Raw genomic sequence first — 24,978 nt, 5'->3', positions numbered from 1 at the left:
CCATGCTGTATAACTTCAACTGTGTCAACTGAGCCATGTTGGAAGCTATTTCAACCCTTCAAAAAGCTTTTAGTGAAATCCCACCTTTGCGTGACTGCTTAAGTTACTTTTGGATCAAGGTTTTTGGGTAGGGTGGTGCAAGAGGTATTGCTCACCTTGCAGCCCAAGACCGCCCTTGGAGATGATCATTCTTTTCCTCAGGTCAGCTGAAATATTGCTGTTGTCATAGATACTATTTCCTTGCCGACCTGATACAGAACAAGCAGCAGCTCAGCAGTGGGCTGAAGCAGGGTTAATTTTTGTCTGTGTGGTGTTGGCCGTGCTCTGTACACTGAGGGTTTGGCTCCAGTGCCTGGCAGATCATATGCTGTGAAGAAAAGTCCTTCTTGGTTTAAAAAAAAAGTGTCCTGGGTAGGGATGGCTTCTCTATAGAAAGAGCATGAACTTTATTATGCAATGGAAATCTTTCATGAGGTTTTGCTATGTGCAGGTGTGTCAGACTTGTTGTTGCAAACACAATGGGATAGCTACCTAAATAAGAGCTTAGATCCTCTTGCAAACAGACCTGATTATTGATACAAACTTTATTCTTTCCAGTTGTTAAAGATAACACTTAAATGTTGGAACAAAACTCAATGGTGCCACAGGAGGAAAGTGTTGTTTCTCCCTTGTTTTTTTCCAGCCGTGTTCTGTGAGAGTGGTGATCTTAAGGAGAGCAAAATATTACTTGTCTCATAAGGAGTGGTTTGTGATCTGATGATATGCTGCTTAATTTTATTGTTCTAGCTACTGAAATTCATCTAAAGTCAGCTTTACAAAAAGCTGGAAAGGGTGCCAGAGGAAACAGGAAAGCAACACTCGAAGGCTGACCTGTCTTTCCCAAGTGAATGAGAAGCGACTTGGGTCTAGATTTTCTGGCTCTGTTTTCCCTGTTAGCCCTGATGGTCATGCTGCCTTGTAGTGCTGAGGAGTGCAACATCCTCTTGAAAGAAGAGGGGAGCATCCCTGCAGGGCCACCCCAGGGGCTCTCCTCCCTGCTTGTTGTGGTGCACCCCAGGGCACATGCTTTCCTCCCAGGTGAGAAGCCGTGCTGCCTGGAGATGCCCTGCTAGGGACCAGTGGTGAGGAGTGTCAGAGTTGGCTCAGAGCCCAGCCTCAGAGCTGCTCCTGCTCTGTGATTTAGATGTAATCTGGGTAACATTGTGCAAGTCATTCCCTCTGCCTCCATACCCTTTCCACACACCCACCCTCAAGTCTGGGACTATGTCACCATGATCCCATGTTGTGAAGCACTTAAACCCCTGATGTGAAATGCCTGGGGTGGACAGCTGAGGACTGCTGCTTGTGGTGCATCCTGTGCCTTTAGCCTTAGCTTTCAAGGTGCCTCTTTTGCCTTATTTACAGGACGCTGAAGTGTTTTTTTACAATCTAACTTTTGAAAGAACCAAAACAGGCAGGATAAAACTTGAAACTGCCCAAGTGTCGGTTGGGTTATTCCTTCCCCTGCTTGAGATCTCAAGCTTTACTGGTGTCATGTCCACCAGGTCAAAAAATCACTGGTGCAGAGGCTGTTTGAGGTCTATGGAGTGAGGGAAAGCCTCTTCCTGTTATGTAGCCAGTGCACAACACTGTACCAGCACGACTACGTTAGCTGCTGTGCCCAGCCTCACCAAACTCACTCTGCCTCTTGTCAGGGCTTATTAGCTCAACTGTGTGAGCTGTGGCTGGGAGCTGACTTGATCCTGACCCTGCATTGGGAGCAGAATGAGCCCAGGTTCGCTACCAAACCTGCACCCGGAGCTCCTTGGATCCCCCTCAAAATGAAGGGCTGGAAGGGATTCCCGTGAGGAAGGGACGGGAGTGGTGCTGCTGGGCTCGGTGCCCAGCCTGGAGGGTGTTCATGGGGCAGGCAGCACACCCGCTCTGTTTGTGTTTGAGCGTCAGCATCGCCATGGGTGGGAGAGCAAAGCTCTTCCTGGGAGATGTTTGTCCGGTGGCTGAGCACTGAATGACACCTGTTTGTTAATCAGCAAGGTGGTGGCTGGTTTTTTCTGATGAGTTCCGTGTCTCCTGTCTCTGCTGCTGCAGACTGCTCATGTTACCCGTACTCAGTAATTTTTTCTTTCTGACTCATCCTCGGTGGGTTCTTGGAGGAGTATGGGCAAAGGAGACTCACCAAAAAACCCCAGGCTCTGCCTTTCTAGCTACCCTGCTGAGATCTCTTATGATACTGGCACCTGTAAAGGAAGTGGTGAGGTCCCTAGGAAAACCTTCAGAAGAGTCATTGTTAGTTCTGTAAAGTTTGACAAAGGCAGAACATGTGGACTGTTCACTTTGTGATACAGTTTCTGAGAGGAATTAATGAATTTGCGCTTTATTTGGCATCCCCTTTGTGTGCTCACCTCTCTAAGTCAACTTTGCCAGTTTTCCTATGCCTCAAAAGGGCTACAGAAGTTAGAGTCTGTCTTTCTAGGTTTGTTTTTCAGCAGGCTGATCCACACAGGATCTGAATGGGGGGAACTGGGTTGCTCTGGTGCTGCTGGTGTTTGGAGGGAGTGCTGCAGCATAGTCCCTGGCCAATGGGAAGAGTGGTCCTTAGGTGAGCAGGCTTCCAGGTTGGATTTGCTGGAACACACTCTGGAAGAAAACTGATGTTGTGAGCACACAGCTGCCTTGATGCTGTTAGCCACCTTGCTAATTGCAGTCATCTTAATGGGGCTATCTTCTTTCAATGTGCTGATATTCTGATTGATGTTGTGCACCTTGTCTCAGGGAAGCTTCCTAAACAGAACTTGTGGGGTCTTTCTCTTAACCGGGGTAGCTTGATGGCATCTTAAAGGTTGATAAAGTACATGGCTGAGATGGACTTTGTTGGTCTGTGACTGGAAGTGACTAATTTGTGACCACTTCCCTTTCCACCACACAGGTCACAGCTGTTGCCAACCACCACTTTGCTTCTGAGAGTCAAACCCCTGGGGTGCATCCTGCCTTGCACTCCCCCTACCCCACATCATACTGCATCTGCAGCATGACCGTAGCATAACCTGCTTGCTAGGAAAGTGATCTTTTCCTTTCCCTGCTCCCAGGAGAAGCAGGGCTGAGCATGTGGGCAGGCATGGGAGTGCCAGGGAGTGGTGCAGGATGGGCACCCTGCATGCTGGGGGCTCTCCAGTTCTGTGCCTGGCATGGCTCTGCAAGGGTGTAACAGTTCACTCAGCTTTTTGATTTTTAATATATATCCAATTATTTTTTTCATTTTCTACTGGCCATACCAATCTGATTACACCTTCGAGGGATCATCTACCCCTAAAGCTTAATTAAGGAGCTCTTGTCTGACTTGTCACTGACTCACCTGCCCCTGTATGAGCTCATGTCTGACTTGTCCTAGGAAGATAGTGAAATATGTCAGGCTTCCCTGAAATATAGCAGGGTTTTTTGTTTTATTGCACCCCTGACATTGCTGTTGGCTGCTGCAGAGGTGAACAGGAAGATGACTGCCCCAACCTGGTTACATTTATCTAAACTTAGTCGCTTGCCTCTTTGTGCCTTGAAAAACCAGATGGGGTTTTGCTTGCACAGCTGTAGGTATGTTAGAGTTAATAAAAAAAATAAAATTAAAAATTAAATAACCCTGGAGTTTTGGCTTCAGGCAAAGTAGGTGAAATGATGTGTTTTGGAGATGAATGCTCTTGCAGGAGGCAAGATGTAGCTTGCAGGAGAACATCTGCAACCAATCCATTCTGTATGAGATGGGGCAAAGACTTGTTTGTATCTCGGTGCCTGTTCAAACATGTTGTAGCACAGCAAAAAGAGGTTTTGAATGTGTTGAGGAAGGGTGGGTAAGAAGGGAAAAAGACATCAAGTTGAATGTTTGCCTAATAACTTTGATTTCTTCATTAAACTTTTAAGCACTTTAATAATTTAATTAGCTGCAGAATTCTTTTTTCCTTTTTTTTTTCCACCTTCTCTTTTAAGGAAAGAGAAGAGAAAAAAAAAACCTTAGTTATCTTCATGCTGCAAAAGGAGCTTATTTTCTGGCCTGGAGCAAGTCTGGTAACCGTTCACTACCTGTGTGTACCCACCCTGAGGACTCTGTCTCTGGAAGGATGCTCTGTAATACACTGATCAAAGGGTGCTCAGAGGTTCAGTTACCAGGCTGACTGCCTGGACTCCAGAATGTGGCTTCCCAGTCAAATGCTTCTTGCTGGCTATGCTCATCCTCTTTGTTCTGTAAGAACTGGATGTGGAATGATCATCTAGGAACTGCAGTCTGCAGAGCTCATTTGCCTGCCTTTAATAGTGCACTTGAAATGCCTCTTTCTCAAGGCTTGTGGCACTGAAGAACAGTTATATGACTCAGGAGCTGCTGAAGTGGTGAGGCTGGTAATAGAGGCTCTCATATGGAGGTTCTCATATCATCATACTGATATGGCTCTCATCATCATACTGAGCTTTGTGGGTTCTTGGTTTTTTGCTGTTGGGTTTTGTTTTTTTCAGTAGTTTTGTGTTCTTTAGCTGACCCCAAAGATGCACATGCAGCTGTATTTTTGGCTTACACATATAATTAATGTGAGTTTTGAATGTGCAGGCTGTGTGTGACTGGGATATGCTGTCAGGGGAGTCTAGCAACTGTTGCTTAGATCATCATCTTTGTCCTATGGGCTGAATGCCTTTCTGGGGAGCAGGGGGACCTGATTTGGGCTGAACAAGGTGAAGAGTGTGCCTCGAATCCTACCAGAAGCAAGTGGCATTCATTAAAAATGCTCTACTTTATGTGGACAGGGATGCAATGCTGCCTGGGTAGAATTTGCCAGTGCTTGAGACCAGCAAGCTACAGTGGTTTTTTTTTTCCACCTTACCTCACACCAAAACCTGCAGTGACTTTGCCAAAAGTGCTTGCTAAAGCAAGGCAGCCCTGGTCATGTGTTGATGTTCTTCAAGGTCCTGACACAAAAGCGGATGAAGGACCTGCAAGATGCAGAAATGCCAGTCCTTTGCCTTTGTAGAAAGGGCTCTTCCACTGTGCATTTGCTCCCCACTGTGAGGTTACTCATGCTCCTGTGTTGGCACATGCTTGTTGAGTCCCCAGTGACTCTCAGTGCTGTTCACCTGCATTCCCTGGCTGGCTACCAGGAAGGCCTCCTATGGCTTGACCACATGTGGCAGGTGGACACCCATGTGAGGGATAGCCTCAGGCTCCATGCCACACTGCACAGGCTTGCCAGGCTGCACCTAGAAAGAGAAATGCCCTGTCTGTGTGGTGCTGCAGCAATGGGTCAGGCTTGTTAGGCTTCTCACATCAGTCTGGGGGCTGTGCAGAGATGGCTTGGCCTGTTCAGAGCAACTTTCTCTTGCATGTCACACACTGGGCTAGTGTGTGGCAAGCCAGCCGTCCCTGCAGCTGCACCACAGGCAAGGCCACTAGTTGCTTTTGTGTTGCCCTGCACAGAAGCATCCTCATCTACAGAAATAGTCAGAGCTGTAGGTTGTACGTCAGATCCCATGCTTGGGGCTTTCAGACAAGAGAGCTTTAGGTGGCTTTCTAGTCCTTCCTCGAGTTTGCTGTCCTGGACTGTGTGAGAAGCCTGACATGTCTGAATGGGTCTCTGTCCTGATGTGCTGGTGACTCATGCAGTATCTTTTTCTGCCTTCAGAGCTGTGTTACCATGGCGCTCTTGAGCAATAGCAGAGCTCATCTGTGGAGAAATCTTCTTTTGGAGAGTTTCAGAAATGGTTTTGTTTCAGAGGTCCTATCCCAAAATCACCAAAGCTACCTGGTGGAAATGACACTCTCACTTAAGTATTGGCTTAATTCTGATCTTCTTTTTTACCCTTTCCTGTGCAAACACTGCCTTGTCCCCAGGTTCTCTAACCACCCTGTGCCACCTATCAAAACCTCTTTTCCTCCTTTCTCTGAATTGTGTGATGTAATTGTTCCTCCCAGCCCACTACTGCAATGTGAAAGTGGGTCCTTCTTGCTTTTGCAAGGACTCTCAAAGCTGCTTTCTCTTAAGAGAGGCATTGCATGGAGAAACATACATCAGCCTGTGTGGGAATGGGGTGGGGGTGTTGGTTTGTTTTGGTTTTTTCCCCTTGGCTACATGAGCAGCTAAAACCTGTAACCTACAGGAGTTGGAAGCTCCATGCAGAAAATTAGCTTAGGCTGGTGGAAGAGTTGAGATCGCATTTTTCTTGGCTAATTAAAGGATTAAAGGTGCAGAGATTTAGAGTGAACTGACAGTGTGCTACAGAAGAGAGCCTTTGATGATTGAATCCGACTTGAGATTAAACAAATTGCATTTAAATAAGAAATATGTGGCAACAGTTACAGTCTACCTGGGCCTCTATCATTTGCTGTCCTCCAGGGTCAGGAACCTGGTGTGCTGTGACTAGGGCTTCTCCCCTTTTACCAGCTTCCTTCTTCCCAAATGTCTCCAGATTGAAACAATCTGTTGCCTCCATGCTGAGTAAAACTGAGTTTATTTCTTCTCCCCCAGTGCTTTGTGCCTGTCATGCTACCTTACATGATGATGATGACGACCCTGCTACCCATCGTAGCAGTATCATGGCTGCATCCTTGTGGCATGTTTTGTCATATCTCTGATCCTATTTTGGGGGTGGGTTGTATCCTGGTGCTTTGCTGTCTGCAACTGGAAAGCTATAACACTTGTCTCCCTAGGACTCTTATGTTCACTTTTGAAGCTGGTGGATGGAAAGGATCTTCTGGGTTATACTGGTAGTTCAATGATGTCTTCCCCTGGTGCCTGATAAAATCCTGGAGGGACAGTTGTCACTGATCTGCTTCTGCCTGTCCATGCTTTGCTTGCTGCTAGTTGACTGTCTTCAATAGGCTATGCTTGCAAATGGCTTGCCAGAGTTGGTCCCAGCTCTCCTCCCTGCCTTCTCAATTAGATAGCAATAAACTCAGACAAGAGAAGGGGACGGTTTTAGGTCCAACCTTTCAATAGCACTTGTAGTGCTGCAAGCTCATGAGATTCATGCTTGCTATCTCAGGACAGAGCTTGCTTTCTGCAAGAGCAGGAATTCATCTGCACAGCATCATGATGTTCTGTCCACAGAGGCTTTACGCCTCTCTGATGCATCATGTATGAGCTGTAAGGAAAACGGGAGTGTCATCCAGTGTGAGCCAATAACTTCTGATGTTGCAAGTCTGTCTTGTTTTGCTCCATTTTGTTTTATCACACTTAAGGGAGGAAGATGCTTACCTCTAGTTACCTTCAACCCATATAAGATTGTGAAGGGGTTGTGGGGTTTTTTCCTGTTGTTACTGAGAAAATGGAGGAAAACCTTCAAATGGGTGAAAAATCTGCTGGGATTCCCATATGGCTCAAAAGCAGGGCATTGCTTGCTAATTGGGTGTGGTTAGTTGGGAAACCTGACTTTTAAAATTATATTTCCCAGGGAACTATTCCTGTTCTCACCCTTATCCTGTAACAAAGGCTGCCTTTTATTTGGGAAAGGAGCCCTGCTTTGGATGGTATAGATCTTCTCGCAAAGCATCTGTGACTTGGGGTCTTCAGAGCTTGCAGTTTGCAAATGGAGCAGTTGCAGAGGTGGTGAGGTCTGTAGGGACAGAGCAGTTTGGTGTTTTTCTTGGAAAGCCATCTTCAGATTGTGGTCATGTGGATTTGCATCCAAATCCACATTCATTTCTGATATGTTTCCAGTTATGTCATGCAGATGACATGATTATCTTTCAGTTACCAAGTGAAATAAATCAATTGCTAAGCATTGAGAGACTTGCTGTAATCTGTTTCCAATAACTCTAGACCTCTAACTATGTCATGGAGTGCTTGGGCAATTATTCCTGATGAGTTTACCTAGCAGGCTTGTAGATTTACTTGTAAAGTGCATCCAGGCCCATGCAAGCTTGCTTTATGCACTTGTGCATTCTTGCTGAAATTATAAAGCAACCTAAGATTCGGGTAAAACAGGTGTGGACTGTGCTTGTGCTGTGTTCAAGCCTTCTACTTCTCATGCAACATGTTACTGCAGATCTTCCTTTGGCTTGCATGTTGACTGGGATGTGGTTTTCCATTCTTCTCTTGGGGGTAGAAGATGCAAAGCAGATGATTTTGATTTCTATAGGAAGCGTAAGAAGGTTTGCTGCTAACAGTTCCCAAACTCATTGCAAACCTTCCTCCCTTTCTAAATGTTCCTCTGCAGAATGGGTGTCTTCCACTGGCTGCTGCAGTTGCATAGCTTCAGGGCTGCTGGTGAGCATGAGAAACTGGAGGAATACCCCAAGCCTGGGATGGGCTTGTTATTCTTCCTAGCACAGAAGATGCCACAGCATTGACCTCGCTAGCTGCCTGGGGGTGAGAAGCTTTGTTCTGGAGCTGGGCACATCTTGATGGCCTGATGGATGCAGCAGTGATATTGCTGTGTTCCTCAGAGTCTGTCTTGACAAGCTGTTTCCCATAGTATGTAGGAAAACCAAGGTCCTGGTTCAGTAAGGCACTCCAGTGAGTGCATAACCTCTAGCACGTGAATATTCCCTATGAAATCTATTTGGAGTCAGCAAGGCTGCTCCCATCCTTAAAGGTAGGCATCTGCTTAAACACCTTGCTGAATCATGTCTTGACTTTGAGAGTAAGCTCATGGGAAACCACATCAGTTGACTCAAGGACTGTGCTTAGTTAGGTCATTGAGGATGGAAGAAGAGAGCTGGGAACGAGGAGGATCTGGGTAAAATACAGATCTTGGATCCTTGCAAATGCTGGTAATAGACAAGAACAGTCACTTAGCTGACTTTCTGGCCATTCATCCTCAAAGCTTAATTGTCTGAATAAAAGGTTTAAAGGTTTGACTTAGTCACCATTCATCCTAAGTATGCTGGAGCTGCTGTCATGCTTTATTGATCTAGCTTAGATCTGAGCTTTATTTTCTCAGTAAAACTATGACTTGCTCAGGTGTGATTTTTGTCTTTCCTAATCCTTATGTTTTCTCTGTGACTCAGGATTAGAGTGTGGCATTGTCCAGTCACTAAATCCAGAAAACAGAGGGATGGTTGCAAACAATGGTTTGGTTCAGTCTCGAGGAGGAGAGGGCCCTTATCAGAGGGTCTTCACAGAGAGGAAGAAAACCTGTCCCAGCTCAGTGTGTGTGTTTTTGGTTTGTTGCCTCTCTCGCCAGCTACTCTGGCCAGAAAAGTTTTGCTAGCTTTTCACTTTAATTATCAATGAAATGCTCTGCAAGCAGGAGAACAATATTTGCATAGATGTAATTCTGGAAATTGAGTGTAATGTGATCAGGAAATGGGACAGGCCCTGGCTGTTATCATGGAAGAGACTTGCTGGTACCTGCACTTTGTTTCAAATGTAATAAGATCTGACTCAGGAAAGTTTCCTGGACGTTAACAGAGAAAACTCAATGCCCTCTTGGCAAGGGACTTGCACTAACCTTTCTGCACGGGAACAAAAGAGTTTTCTTGCAAATTCATAAATCTGCTCTGAAAGGGCTGCCCACAGTATGCTGAAGCTGAAATGGTCTCTTTTTGGAGCAGAAAGGTGGGCGGTGTGTGTGTGTCTGTGTGTTCAGGGCTTTCTTTTTCTGAGATAGAAGCCAAAGAACAAGGAGCTTGTGTGCACTGCCAGTGAAACCTCAGTGGGAAGACATGATGCTACTTGCAAGGTATGCACAAGACAAGACCAGAGGCGCCGCAGTGCTTGATTACTGTCAAGGGCTCAGTTGGAACTTGCCTTTGCTCTTTGGCCTGCAGCATTTATGTAGAAATTGGGGACGCTGCTGCTTGCTTCCAAAGCTTTGCCTTGATGGGTCCTGCCCACATCTTAGGTGGGGAGGAAGGGGGGGGGGGGGCACTGCTCAGAGCCTGTGAAGTAAACAGGAAAATTACTCACCTTAATGATGCATTTCACTGGCACTGCTGCTTTGAGGGCCTGTCAGATTTAATACTTTCTGTCTTTCCTCCCATTGCCTCCCGTAGGTGTGATTTAATACTTTATTAGAAGGATGGAGATGTATCTGTACTTTCCCTCAGGTGGAATAAACAGGGGGGAAAGGAAGGTGAAGAGGAGAGAAAGGGGATCACCTTTTCCCATCAGAGCCGTTCAGCCTTTATCGAGAGCACACATACAGAGGAGAGCTCATTGACTCAGCTGGTTGCCTTTATTCTGTCTAAGCATTCAAGTTCACAGGTGAGAGAGCCCCTTGGCTTCCCAGTGAGCTGCCAGCCCTGCTCTGTGGGGTACAGTGGCTGATTTCTCACTCGAGAGAGCAGTCCTGCACTTGGTCACAGAATGACACTGAAATAGGCACGCCCAGCCAAGGAAGTACCCATGCAGTCATCAACCTGCTCAAACTGCTCAGTCCACTGTAGAGAGAGTGTCCTGTGCTCTGCTTGGGAAAGACCTACTGCATCTTGGCTGTGGATTTTAGTACAGGTAACAAACCCCATGTTTCGCAGGGGGCGGTCTCAGGTGTTTGTGGGTTCTCCAAGTTGGGCTGGGCTGTGGTGTCCCAGAGTGCTCATAATGGCTCTGTCTGAGCTGTGTCTTTGGATGGAAACTTTGAACGAAGAAAGGAGCTACAGATGGTTACTGGGGGAGAGCCCTGAGCTGTCATGTGCACAAATTCAGGATCTGAAGATGTGTGTTGTGTAATCTCAGGAGACAAGAGGTCTCAGTCAGAACTGCCAGATTTCCCTCTGGATGAATGTTGCTGAAAACTGCCCCCTTGAAAATAAATCTGGCATCCCTTACTTGTGTTGAACTATGTTGTCTGGAAATGTCCTGCAGTTTGTGTTGGTAGTGTGCTCACCATCAGGAGGGTTGTTACTGGGTCATCTGGGATGAGTAGGAGAAGCTGATCCTTCACATGGGTTATGGGGGAACATACAAGGGATCTTTAGTGGACATGTGTTTAATAGGTAACAGAAATCCAGCTGATTCTTCAGTAGTGCTTAAGGGGAGGGAAAAATACAAGTTATATCTACGTAAATTTCTTCAGGGATTATTTGTCTTTTAAGTAGTCTCCATTGAATCTAAACCCTATGTCAAGAAAGAGTGAACAGGAAAAAAGATGTATCTGGGCAAAGGTGTTAAGTAAGAGAGTTAGGAAGATGTTAAACCTGGTTTTAGCTTTGAATTTTCTTTCCTGTAGCTGCCTCTCGGAATGAGTGTGTAAAGACAACTAACTTGCATATTCCCTGAGCCTGTCAGTGACCCAACTAGGAAGATGGGCCCGTATTTGACACATACTCTTACCCTTGCAATACGTTGATCCTGTGTCACTTTGCAAGTAGGTCAGCCATTTGACATGAGCCAGAATTTGGGTGGAAATCTGTCACCATCTAGCAAAGTGTCCTGCTTTCCGAGGTGTTGAATGACTGATGCTGTCTGTGGCAGAGTGCCTGATACCTCCAGGTCTGACTCTGCCCCTAAATTGCAGGCTTGGGATGTTGCTGATTGAAAAGACTATGTTGCCACAACAACTTTGGTTTGTTCTTTTTTTCTTCCCCCCCACCCCCCACATGTTCTGTTGTCCAGCTTGGCTTCTCTCTGTTGTTACCAGATACTGTATTAATAACTCATTTACTTTCTTCTGAGATGTTAATGGTGTGCCCTTGTTTGTAGATGAGGGAACTAAAAGAGTTTTGGAGTTAGGTGTTAGATCTGGCATTTCACTGTACCCTGCTTCTTACACCAGATGAAAATCAAGAGTGGAGCTACCTGAACCTGTGACATGCATCTACTGTCTAGAGTGCTGCAAGGCTTAATCTGGTTGCCAGGGGTTCTTAGAGCTGATTTTCATTGAAACTGGGCTGGATTTGGTAGGAGTGGGTTTATTTCGGAGAGCTTTAGGATTTTTGCTTTGCCACTTGCTTATCTTAATTGAGCGTGCACAGAAACAATTGATAGGGAACAACCTCGATGTGCTGCTGTGGTTCTTCCATCCTTATGGCTGAGGTCATCACCCTTTGACTTCCAGCAGGGAACAAAAATGACTGGGAGATGCACTAAAAGTTGTCATCTTGTTACTCCAGACAATGTTTCCTCTGGCTGGTTAGAGGCTTCTGGTGTTAGGCTGGTAGGATGGAACATTCTGGAACGTGTGGATGTGAAACAAATGAGATTTGGGGGGCTAATAGGAAACAAACAAGCTTTCCTCTTTGACTGAACCTGAGACAAATGGTTGTTAAAAGGTTCAATCCTTCACACTAGGTTAGGAGGAGGCTTGAAATGGCCAACCTAGGCTTTCCTTAAAGCAGCCCATGAGCAGAACAGGCCCGTGTTTTATGTAGATGCAAATACTTGTACCTTCAGCATAGTGGTGTGTTTGCAGTGGATTCCTTCCTGCTAGGAGGGTGTGAGACAGTCAGGTGGTTTTGAGGATAATAAAGCTGTGAAAAGGGGGAAGAAATGTGATGAAGTTGGAGCTTCCTCAGTCATTACAGTGAATGCAAAAAATGTTGCTGTCAAATTTTGACTTGCTAATTAATATTTAATAATTGAAGCTGATGTTTTTCAATTCCCATTTTAACTAATAGTTTAGTCTAACTTCATTTACTCTTCAGTATTCTGCCAACCATTAATACTTCCCAGCCTTTAGGTGAGTGTGGATAGTATCAGAGTGGGCTTCCTCAGTGTTTGCTTCTTGGTGTTGCAACTTGATTAGTAGTCAAATGGGTTGCTTAAGTTCGTGTGCATTTGTAACACAGAAGACACTGGGAGCCAGAGATATCAACTTGAGAGATAAAAAGAGCTTGTGTCTATCCCACCCAGCCCCCCTAACCCCAAAAATAGCCCAAATGTTAATGCTTGACATGTAACAATGCAGTGTGAAGCCCAATGCCTGGGAGATGTTATTTGCAAAATCATTTTGATCCTGTGGAAATCAGCACAGCATCCAGAGCCTGGTGTGCTTGTAAAGCACGTGTGCTTTGGCCTGACATTGGGACAGAGGGGACTGTGCTATGGTTGGGATAATTCTTGAGTGATTTTTGTCTGCATATAAAGTCATGTTTGCAAGAAGGTACCTGGGAGTTTACCTTGGATTTTGGGTCATAACGTAAAATAAATGCTCCCTGTGGAAGCCCCTTCATTGAGGGAAAATTCCAGCATTATTTTATAATGTGAGATCCTGCCATCAGTGGGCATTTACTGTGACCCACAGGGCAAGACCTTGTTCAGCAGTGGAGTGGCTCAGCTTTGGCTTCCAGAGCACTCACTCTCATTTTATACCTTCACCTCACTTGCAAAATTTCCGGCGTGAAGTACTCTATCAGAAATGCAAATTACCAGACATTGTTAGCATCTGAAACTTACTCAGTACTGCTAAGGTTTCAGTTTAGAAACTGGCAGGGGAAATGGATACGATGCGCAAGCAGAGTGTGAGCCATACCATGCAAGGTAAGGTCATTTCACTGCTGGAATCTTACGGGTTTGGCTATTAAAGAAATTCATTTCAAAAAGATAAATCAGATTAGCAGGGGAAGGGAACTTCACTTACAAAGTCAAATAGTAAAGAGTTCTGTGATGGCTATCAGTTTGTATCAAAAAAAAAGTCATAAAATAATTCCCAGCTTCCCTCTGAGTTTTCAATCAGAGTTGTGTGGGTATTTTTTTTCTCTCCTGAAACAGGATACTTTTCAGTTCATTCTTTTGTTGTTCATTTCAAGCCAAACCTCAAGAGGTCTTCGTTTGTTGATGAAATAAATCCGTAGATATGAAGCTGAAATGCAAATGCTCTTTAAAGTTTTCAAATTTACCAAGGTTCCGCTGTGCAAAAGTAGTGTGGGGAAACGAGTGTTCCTTCTGCTGCAGCTCTGGCTTTGCTGGCAGCGTTAGGCAGGGCTATTCCTAAAGCAGGTACTATGTCCTGATCAAGGAAGTTTTGAATTAAAATCTCTGGGGAGCCTCAAGTGAGCTGGTGACGTGCTGTGTTATGAAACATCGCCTTTTCCTAAAGGTGAGAGATTCGAAGTCAGTATTTTGGGGAGTGTCAGGGGGTCTCCTACGTGACTACTCGCGCATGTCCCCATGCGCACCACTCTCAGCCCTCTTCAGCGCTGTGCTCCGAGGCGGGGTTCGTGTTTGAGGGGTGGCTGCTTGCGGGGCGGTGGCGGGGGGCTGGATGGGAGCGGGGAGCCGCGGATAGCGCGGGGGGTTTGTACGGGGAGGGGCTTGGGGCGCGGCGCTGGCGCTCCCTGCCAAGGTGAGGGGTGGTCGCGCACTCGGCTACGAGCGGCGGCGGGGGGAGCTGCTTTTCTTTCCTCCTTTCGTTGCACGGAAGCCGTGCCAGCTCAGCCGAGAGCAAGAGTCCCTTTTCAGCGGCTCGGTGGGCAGCACCGCTCCCCACAAAGCCCGCGGGCTCAGCCCCGCCGTCAGCTGCGGCGAGAGGGCGAGCGGCTCCGCGGCGGGGCTGGGCGCGCAGAGCGGATCCGGCGCGCACACACGGGGCATCGTCCCGCTGAATCCCTGTCCGCAGGCTACGTTTCTCCGTTCTCCTCCCTGCCACCCCTCCCCTTCCCCGTTTACCTAAGCAGGTCAGCACACACGCGATATATTTATTTCTTTCTTTCACGAAGGCATCTGAGGTGCAGCACCAGCTGCCGCCGGCGTCCGGTCCGGCGCTGGGAGCGCCGCCCGCCCCAGGGCAGCGCGGAGCTGCACCGACACGCTCCTCGCCGCTTCTCCCGTTTCTCTTGCGGTTTCCGCGGCGCTGCCAGTCCCCACACGGCTCGTGGGTCGCCTCGCTGTGCCCCCTCCCTCCCCCCCCTTTCCTCTCCATCCTCTACCCCGCACCCCCACCCCCCCTCCCGCCGTCCCGTCCTCGCTGCCGGCCGGGGGGACGCGGGGCCCACCTGCCTGATGTCAACATCTCGGAGGGTGAGGCCGGGGAGGAATGTGCCGCTCCCAGCCCGGCGCAGGTAATTAATCCCTGCGACTGACAGGTGGCAACAGGCGGCCTTTGGCTGCGGCTCCTGGGGAAAAGCGCTCGGAGGAAGGATTTTAATAGCTTCTCAGCACCGTTCGTGCGCGTCTGGCGGGACGCGCGGGGATGGGGATGGGACGGAGGAACTCCAGGGGAAAATGAAGTTTAAGTCCCTGCAGAGGTGGACGCCCTCGGCTGAGTCGCTGCCCTTCCCCAAGGGAGAAAAGAGGTTGACATGACTGGGTTTTCTTTTCCTTAGACCCGGGGCTGAGAAGTCTGATAAATGTCTGCAAAGCACTTGTAGGGCTGCACCAGCATCCCACTGGTTCTTATCCTTTCCGGCCATCACATGGTGGTTTACCCTTCAGGTGGGGGGATGCTCACAAGCACATCTCACTGGTGCAGTGGGCTGTGGGGGTTGTCATCATGTGTGCAACTGTAGACACATTGGGGCTGGTGATTGCTGGACCTGTCTGTTGTGTCCTGTTGTTCGAATGTCTGCTGCTTCTGCAGTTACTTTTCTCTGGAGCCTGGTGAGACAGAAGACCTCAAACTGGAGCTGCAGCAAGTCAGCTAGCAAGTGGTAGGGGTAAGGTTATGCTGAGCTTGAAGGTTAAATCTGGCAGGAGATGTCCATGTCGGCAGCATTCCTGACAGAGGTGATCTTGGGCTTCCCCACTGAGTGGCTTCTGGGTACAAGTCACTTCCTAACGGTGTATGTATGCATGAACATGTATCTGGTGTCCTCTGCCATGACCCCAATGGTGGTTTTTGTGGATGAAAAGTTAAATCAGTGCTCATCAAAACAAAACATCTGAAATCTAGATGTTTATTCTTAGTAGATAACTTACTTCCTTTCTTCCCCCTGCCATTTTTCCTCCTAAATGAGTAACTTATGAAGGTGACTTTTTTTTTATTTAGTGTTCCAAATTCTCATTTGCAAATTCTTTGGTGCAAGTAACTGATGCTTTCCCATTCTTCTAACCTGGTTTTCCTCTTCCCACCCCCTTTGTGGAGTTAGTTTGATGGGAGAAAGCACAGCTGACCAACTGCTTTGAAAACATCAAGTAAAATGACTGTAGTGTTTAACCGAGTCGAACTAAAACGTGACTTACTGAAAGAAGTTTGCAGAAAGGTTTGAAAGACCTGTTGATCTGAGCAGAAAGGGCTCAAGGAGCTGTCATGACATAAGCCAGCCTCTGGGATCACCTTCAAGTTGACATCCGTCAGCATTCGCAGAGCTGGCTGAACCCTGCTCCTTTTAAAGACTTAGGGGCTGTAATCCCTCGGCTAGATCAGATGGGAAAACCAATATTATAAGTAGATTTTCAAAGTAGTGCTTGGGGGATTTCACTGCATCAGAGTTTTGCAGGGGTACTGAATGCTCCGTGGAAAGCCATTGCACCTTGTATTGCACCCAGAACTTCTCTCTCCTTTTTAGCAAAAATTACTCATTTGAGATGTGAAAAGTATTTTGTTTTCCCCTTTAAACCCTTTGTTGACACACCTTCTGGAGAAGGGGCTTGCTGAGAAATCAGACAGGTGTTGCCTGATGGTAGCTGGCGTGTGTATTGTGATACTGAATAACCAGCCAGGGTGCCAAGAGTGGGTAATACAGTATGTCTGCACAGGCAGGTGGGGAGGGCAGGGCTGCAGGCGCTGGAATGTTTTCTTCTTTCCTTTTACAACATATTATTAAGCAAAAAGCTAAATTCGCTGTCGTTCTTAGGAATCTCTTAAAGTCTGCTTATTTGGGCATGACGTGAAGCACTCGAACCCCAAAGAAAAGTCTGAGCCAAAGCTCTTTCCTCTCTCTCTCTCAAACGGATAACATGTAGCCAGGCTCTGTTCTTTTGTTTTAAATAACTTTCTGGTCTGTATGTCTGCTAAAAGTAGTGTTCACACCCCTCAGGCACAGCTTTTGTCCTTGCTGCTAGGTCACAACTATTGTCATTTCACTGGAGGACTCAACTGTTGATTGGGTGAAGCTTGCTTTTGTTTGGTGGTTGGTGGGGTTTTTTTTCCCCCATTCCTAATTAATTTCTCTTCATGAGCAAGTAACAGAAGTATGTTGATTGATAGCCATGCTCTAGATTTCTGGGAATTGCTGGTTGTGATCTCTACCCCTCATACAGTGAGAGTCTGTCAGTTCCCATAGCAAGACATGGGGTTGTGGGACAATCACGTTGGCTAGGTGGGCAGTTTGGGGACCACTGAGGAGAGGCACTTGCACTGAGAGGGATGCCCCTTGCTTACAGGCACTCTTTGGATGCACACAGAGCTCCTGCCTTGGGTTTTTTGTTCTGTTTGGTTGGGGTTTTTTTTCTGGTGTGTATTTGCTCTGAAATCTATATACAATATCCTGTCTTGCTCCATGGATATAGCGATTATCACTGATCCACTACGAAGTCACCATGACCTAGTTGTTCACATCTATTTATGCCAATAGATGGTTGGGCATCAGGTTACCCATGGTTGCGGCAAAGTTGGCAGGGTGGGAAACTCAAGCCCCTTACTGTCTGACAGCAGGTACCCCGTGGACAGATTTACACCGGTGTTAAATGACTGGCTGTGCTCAGTGGTTGCACAGTCGCAGGCAGCTGTGCCTGAGGTAGATGTGAAATCATGGCCATGTGCCATGGCCCTGAGCACTGTGTAGTGCCCATGAGGTTTAAAGTTCTCTTGCAATCAGGTGACAAAAAGGCAGCGCACCCTCTTGCTGTCCCATCTGCCTCTGCTGTGTACTGCTGCCTGCCTCCCCATGCCCTGTATCCCCAAGCACAGGTGGGATCCTGGTCATGGTCCCTCTCTGCCATGCCAAGTTCAAGGTGTTAGACCTTTGAGTCTGCCCTGTGTTTTGGGGACATATGCCTACATATATATTTCTTTGGACAGGCTTATACTTTGTAACCCATTAGTCCTTGGCTGTTCACTTTCTGTGAATTGAAGTGGCAGGTCCGATGCCTTCCTTGGTGGATATAGCCAATGGTTTCTGACAGTTGGGGTGCTGAAGCGTTGGTGAGGAGCAGATGCTTCCCTTTGCTGGCAGAGGGACTGCATTGTTTGACCTGGAGCCTTGGCATTCTGACTGGTGATGGGCACCTCTCCTGTCCTTCTTGAAAGCAGTGATTTAATTTAAATTTTGTTTTTCCTTTCTCCTTCCTTCCTTCTTGCAACTTCAATGTTCTGTCTTTGAAGATATTATGCATAAGATTACTGTCAACACTTCTGATCTGTGACTGGGGTGGGGGGGGTGGGGGGGTGGGGGGGCGTGTATCTCCTTCCACTTGTTCAATTCTCTGAATGCCTGCAGACACCGGACACGTTGGCTCCTGGCGTGTGCCGTGCCCTTCCTTTGCCATAGCACTTCCATATCTGTGCTTTCATTTCAGCCCATCGCCTTTGGGTACCCAATTTCTTTACGCTTCAATAATGTTAAGGCATCCAAATGATTAGTTGGCTTTTAGAGATTTTTAGGCTTTCCACCCTTGAAACCTTCATGATGCTATTGGCAAACCAGGATGTGGAAGGCAAACTGTGCTTTCTAATTTTCCTCCTCATTCAAATATAAATGATTCTTTTCCTGCCTCTCGAGATGGAAAGACAACATAGTGAGCTCACCTTTACTTTCAGTAAGGCATTGCTTTTTAATTAAAAAACAATAAAGAATTTCAGGCTAAAAAGATACACGATACAAATCGCCATCTAGATCTTTCGCAACTCTCTTTTTTGTAATTGTTTGGCATGTTCCCCATTTCCGCAGGCTGGGTAAATCCTTTGTGGGTTTAATCTCCGGCCTCAAGGCACATAAAATACATTGCACAATTTGGCCTTTGCATTTTAAAGATTTTTTTTTTTTTTCCTGTAGCTCAAATACCTGTAGCATCTTCTCTGCCATATGGCAGGGTGGTGGTGAGTGAGGAGGGAAGGGACGAGTTTGGCTTATTTTTAATCCCTCTCTCCTCCCCAATGTGTGTCTCTCCCAACTTTAGTTTTTCCCTTGTTAGCAAGGCATACACTTTGAAATGCAAATAATCCCTGAATATCACTAGCTAATCCTTCTCTTGCCATGTCACACGCCACCCACCCATACATGCGCCAGCTCTTCCCACCCCAGCAGGGTGAATGGCCAAGTCGTGCTCCCAACCTGTATGAACCTGCCAGTGCTCTGTCTGAGCAGTTGGGACCAGGGCTGTATCAGCCATGGCAGCTAGAGGTGGTTTTTTAGAAAACATCTACCTTGGGGCTTTCACTTTTCTTCCTCTGCAAGAAGCAAAGAGATGGAAGTGGGGAAATGCCAGCAATTCCTGTGGGTTACATGGTTAGAGTTACTGGGAGAGCTCTGTGCTCACAGATGTCTGAGCACCAGGAGAAAACTGAAAGCCTTTGGAGTGGAGTACTGATGGAAACGGGTGGGTTTTTTGGAACAACCATGTACAGCAGAGGAGATGGGAAAGTCCCATTCACAGGGAGCATCTAGAAAAATGGGTTCAGGTTGGACTGTACTGAACCATCTGAAAGTTCCCTCGTGATTATTTGTGTTAAGCACGTGCCCTTGTTTCAGCGTGGGCTTTTCAAACAGAAACCAATGACTTCAGTCTGAGCCTTGATGTTCTGCTGTGTAAAGGTTTCCAGATGTGAACACGCTTCAAAAAAATGCTGCACAAATGTTACTGCTTTAGGGGGGAACATCTTGGAAGAGGAAAACTAGTTTGCTTCAAGTGAGCACAGTGAATAAATGCATATTGTTCTGCTCCAGGTGTTCATTTCCCACCCCAGGATGGTCACAATCTCCCTTCTGCAGCCAGCTCTAGGTCCCACTAAGGACCTAGTCTTTGGACTCTTCAACTCTTCTGGACTTTGCTACTTATATGTTATTGTACGTCATTAAGACTGTTGCTATTTTCCTCCCTTACTTCATGGACACAAAGCTTTGAGTTTAGAGGTGGGGAGGTTGCTATACAGATGATCAGCAGAGGTATGAGATGTTTTTGAAAGGTGACTGAATCATCAGATTTGGCACAACTTTGCAAAAGTTGGATGAAATGCTTTACGTGTGTGGCTTCCACTACTTCCAGGATTGCAGAGTGGTGTGAAAAGAATAGTGCCCACTTTTTTAGGTGGGAAATGTGTGTCACTTGAAAGAGGGGGTGTGTACCCAAGAGAAATAAGGATTGTATTTGTGTAAAAACAGTGGTCTTTAGATAAAGCTTTTTGCCTTTGAGAAAATCAAGACGTAGATCTATACTCTGCTGTCCTGAAACAGCTAAAGGTGGTCTGGGGGTTTTACCACTTGTCTGGAAGTGTGGGTGTTGTGTGAAAAAATGCAATGCCCATGTAATAGCTGGTGCATTCAGCTGTGTGTGCAAACCCAAATCCATTGTTCTAGCATGCCTCTGCTTTTAGCTGAACACCCTGACTCTCTCTGCCTCTTTTTCCCCATCCAGTATTCCACTGAATTGAAAAAGCTGTACTGCCAGATTGCCAAGACATGTCCCATCCAGATCAAAGTGATGACCCCCCCGCCTCAGGGAGCTGTCATCAGGGCTATGCCAGTCTACAAGAAAGCCGAACATGTCACCGAAGTGGTCAAACGCTGCCCAAACCACGAGCTGAGCCGGGAGTTCAATGAGGGTAAGGAGGACAGAGCTTTGCTGGCAGTTCCTCTCCGAAACTGGTGGACTGATGACTAGGAGCAGGGAGTTGGTGGCAGCTTCACAGCAGGCCTGCTGGAAGCAGACCTCCCTGCAAGGTCTTGTGCAGCTCTTTATTTCCCATGCCTAACAGGAAGCTTTGTAATATACTATAGCTATCCCTGTGCAAGCACATCCTTGGAAGAAAGTACTGAAATAAACTTCACGCCTGTTCAGGTTGGATGGATGTCTGTCCACATGGCAGGCAGTGCCCTTCTGGCACCCTTTCCCCACTCCTCTTTTGCTCCAGCAATGAGAAGCAGCTGTTCTTGTGCTCAGGAATGAGCTTCCACATCACTGGGACAGGGATCCAGTAACAGGATGCAATATCATCTCCAGTCCTTAATCCACACCTCAAAGATGGAGGGGCTGTGTATCTCTGGCAGGATAACACCAAGTGCCAGCATCAACTGTAGGCAACCTTCCTGTGCATTTAACACTATCAGTTCAGTATTAATGTTTTAATCTTCTTCTTTTTTCTCCTTATGTTAGTGAAGTAGCAGCTGTTCAAAAAAAATGTTCTGGGGTTTTCTGCAAACTCATGGGCTGGGCTCTGTTTTGCCCTGACTGCTTAAGTTCACATAAGTTCAGATGAGCATCTGTTTTATTCTACGTGCATTATTTTATCTCCTACTGAAAAAAGAAAGAAAAAAAAAAAAAGCTGGTTGGTGTCAGTTAGCAGGATGTTTTAGGAGCCTGGATCTCTTTGCTGGTTACAGTGCAGCCAGATAGACAAGCCCCAAAATAAGCAAGGACATGGGAGTGTAAAATCAGAGTGGAGCGAGGCAATTTTTGTAGTAGTTTTTAATATTTAAATGCCCTTCTGACACAACTAAGGCTTTTGAAGGTTGATACCTGGTTCAGTGATGGAGTTTTAAGAAAGAAAAAAACAAGCATGCCCATAAATTCTTATTCTGAAAGAATTACTTCTCTAGAAATTTGCTGTGCCTTAAGGAAGTGAACATTTCAAATGCAAACCAAATTATTTGGAGGAACCTGTAATAGGCTTCTCTCCTCAGAATTCAGTTGTATGTTGTAGAAACACAGAAGAAAATTTCCAAGAAGGAAGCTCTTGGGGTTTTTTGGGGGTAGGGCTGGTGGGGTTTTTTAATTATTGGAAAGGGGGCTAAACCCAAAGATGATCATGTTCCCTCCTGCTGCTGCTGAAAGCAAGCATGATTTTCCAAGCTGACTATTAATTAAACGCATATTTCTCTAGCTGCTTGAATCTTTTCTAGCTCCATAAGATCAAGACTGGTGAGAGGGAACAGAAAAGCACTAGCAGATGACAGGGAGAAGAGTAGCAATTGAGACTTAAAGGAATTTGCTTTGTGTCCACATTATGGGGTGGAAAAGAAAGGCTTTCAACTAGTGTGAAAATACACACGGAGTGATCTGCTCAAAGATTTCAGCTCACAGTTGGCTGTGCACTGCCATTAGTTAACATCTGGGCTTGCTTAGTCTGTGACTTTTGGAAAGCCCATGCTCAGGTGTTCAGCTTGAGAAAGTCTGCACTGCCTTTGGTGGTGGGGACCTTGGGAAGGTATGCTTTAAGGGCTGGGAGGCATGTGTATGCTCTAGTAGACCTCTGGGACCATGTGCAGGTGTTTCCTTTGGTGGAAGACCTTGCAGCCATACACATGAGCTTACTTTGCTGAACAGTGTCTCTTTTTTTTTGCTTCTTTATCCTTGCAGGGCAGATTGCACCTCCCAGCCACCTGATCAGAGTGGAAGGGAACAGCCATGCCCAGTACGTAGAAGACCCCATCACCGGGAGGCAGAGTGTGCTGGTCCCCTATGAGCCGCCCCAGGTATGTTGTGAACTCTGGGCGGTGGCATCCTAGCACACCAAGGGGTGGGGGTTGAAATCCTACTTGAAAGAGTTGGGATCTTGTGCTTTCCCCACCCTTTCATCACACTGAATTCTTTCTTCGTCTTTATCAGAAATGAGCTTTTAAACAACCTCTTTATCCTTTGAGAGCAGGACTCATTAATTTAATTAATGAAGCTTTGTGGTGGGGCCTATTTCGTACTGGTCTGACTGCAGCACAGCTGTGGGAGTACAAGAGGAGAGCCTGGAAAGAGCAGAGCTTTCCATCTACCATCTCTTCTGCTCATCCTCTTTGTCTCATCCAGGTTGGCACAGAGTTCACAACAGTCTTGTACAACTTCATGTGTAACAGTAGCTGTGTGGGAGGCATGAACCGTCGCCCGATCCTCATCATTGTGACACTGGAAACCAGAGAGTAAGTAGTGCAAACAGTGCATCAGAAGTGTTGATGCTTTGCTTGAGAGGTGGTCACCTTGCTCCTCTTCTGCTCAGGGCAGCGTTGCACATCCTTAGGGACAGTTTGGTGCAAGGAGCTGTAGGATATTCTGAAATCTTTGTGGGTGGGAGCTGCCCAATACCTTGGACATCCTGACTGGGAAACGGGAGGTTTGCAGTGGTCTGTGTATAGTGAAGCTGGCAGATGTTGATGATGTTTTCCTCTCCTCTCTCCTTCCAGTGGGCAAGTCTTGGGCCGACGATGTTTTGAAGCCCGCATTTGTGCTTGCCCAGGCAGAGACCGCAAAGCAGACGAGGACAGCATCCGCAAGCAGCAAGTGTCCGACAGCACAAAGAATGGTGATGGTACGAAGCGCCGTAAGTAGCTGGCAGAGCTGGGCAGATTGCAAATTGCACTGTCACCCTGTGTAGGTGCTGTGAGGACAGAGCAGTGCTGTGCATGGGCTTGGAGGCAGGAGGGAATTAGAAGTCTGTGTTCCTAGGTGATCCCAAAACAGCATTTGACAGTCTGGGTTTACGGGCTCCCTTGCAGAGCTGCCTGTGTTAGATAACCCCTGCCAGCAGTGGCTGGAGGTGTTGTTTATTTGCTGCCTTCAAGGTACGTGGCTAGGACTCTAAACAGTTTTTGAACCTTTGTCTTGTTTGGGACTGTGCTGTCATCCTCTGCTCCTTCTAGTCACTCTCAAGCTGTGGCATATATTTTCCAGCCACGGACATCTAGATTAAGACTGCCTGTGAACCCTGATGTGCATCAGAGGTGTTCTTGCAGGTGGCATCTGTGCTTTAAAGGGTGCGATGCACTCATCAAACATTCAAGATATGGAAACCCAGCTTTGGTTTCCTGTGTACACTCGGTGACAGTGCTAGGCTGAACAGCAAGGCAGCAGGTTCTAACAGGAGGCACATTGGAGGGGGGGCCTTGGTTTTCACAGTGAATTCTGCATACTCCCTGCCTGTTCTCTTACCTTCATGGGTCACTGATCCATCAACAGCTCATGATCATGGTAATACCAAAGCTCACAGACTTTCTTGCAAAGAGCCAGTGCTTGTCCTAGGTATGGCTTGCTGGGGTTTTGCTGTACATCAGCGTTCCTTGGTTCATGCGTTTCCTCAGGCAGTACAGCCACCCAACACCTGTGAGTCACATCTGCCTTGTAGAGCCGGGAGCTCCAAGTGCAGTTCTGCAGTGGCTCAGGCAGAGACCCTTTCAGAGCACTGCACATCCGAGCTGGCCATGCACTTCATATCTCTCTTGTATCTTTTTCTCTTTATTTTTCTCTTCCCTGCCCTTGTTTGTTTGTTGTGTTTTTTTATGGGATGTTTTGGGGTTTTTCTTCCAGCTTTTCGACAAGGAACTCATGGCATACAGATGACATCTATCAAAAAAAGACGTTCCCCAGATGATGAGCTTTTATACTTACCAGTGAGTTCTCTCTGTATTTGCATTTATCTTATGTTCAGTATCTTCCTCAGTGATGTCAGGCAAGTCTCATCTAGACTTGAGGTCTGTTTGCCTAGGCCAGAGAGAACTGAGGATGGCAATGGGATGTGGAATATATTAAAAAATTTTTTCCATCCCCAAAGTCACCCATTTTAAATAGATATTCTAAACAAAATACATGAAAAAGCTCATTAGCTGCTGACTGAGAGGGGTTTGTGTGAGGTATATATGAATATCCCAAGGGATCTGCATGTCCTGGTGGAAACGTCGCCGAGACATAACTGGGTTTCCTCCTCTGTCATTTCTGAGTTGTGGCACTTGAGCTTTCTCTAGAGATAATGGGTGCTGTCTTACTGATAAAGGTGGATGTTTCTGTGGCTTTTGTATGTGTTACTATCGTCATCAGTGATAGAAGTGATATACACTGAGTTAAGTGCAGGATCAGAAAGGGAAAGATGTATCTGTAATTGGCTGTTTCACTGCTTCCTTGTGAGCTACGTTTAGTTGGATAAATCACAAACCATGGTGTGTGTGTAGGGGAAAAGGGAGATCCAAACCTGACACCCAAATTCAAGTAATCTTTATTTTTGTGCCTTTTTTTCTGCTTACCTCTGAGGCAGATGGACACATTTTCTATCTAA

General features: G+C 46.6%; 1 protein-coding gene across 7 annotated transcripts in view; it reads left to right on the top strand.

Annotated features, from left to right (window-relative positions):
• TP63 (tumor protein p63) overlaps positions 1–24,978 on the top strand; it is a gene marked incomplete at both ends in the record, with an annotated part of 101,230 nt that overhangs the window by 61,861 nt on the left and 14,391 nt on the right. For 5 of the 7 annotated variants that reach the window (XM_084267646.1, XM_084267650.1, XM_084267648.1 and 2 more), the window contains 5 exons: positions 20,364–20,550; positions 22,305–22,420; positions 22,746–22,855; positions 23,117–23,253; positions 24,237–24,319. In XM_084267646.1, coding sequence (XP_084123772.1) covers positions 20,364–20,550; positions 22,305–22,420; positions 22,746–22,855; positions 23,117–23,253; positions 24,237–24,319 — 633 coding nt within the window. The remainder of the gene's footprint in view (positions 1–20,363; positions 20,551–22,304; positions 22,421–22,745; positions 22,856–23,116; positions 23,254–24,236; positions 24,320–24,978) is intronic. The other 2 variants (XM_084267647.1, XM_084267649.1) reach the window with 1 other exon arrangement.

Source organism: Gallinula chloropus, assembly GCF_964237585.1.
Source record: "Gallinula chloropus genome assembly, chromosome: 8".
Taxonomy (NCBI): Eukaryota; Metazoa; Chordata; class Aves; order Gruiformes; family Rallidae; genus Gallinula; species Gallinula chloropus.
This window is presented reverse-complemented; position numbering and strand designations above follow the sequence as displayed.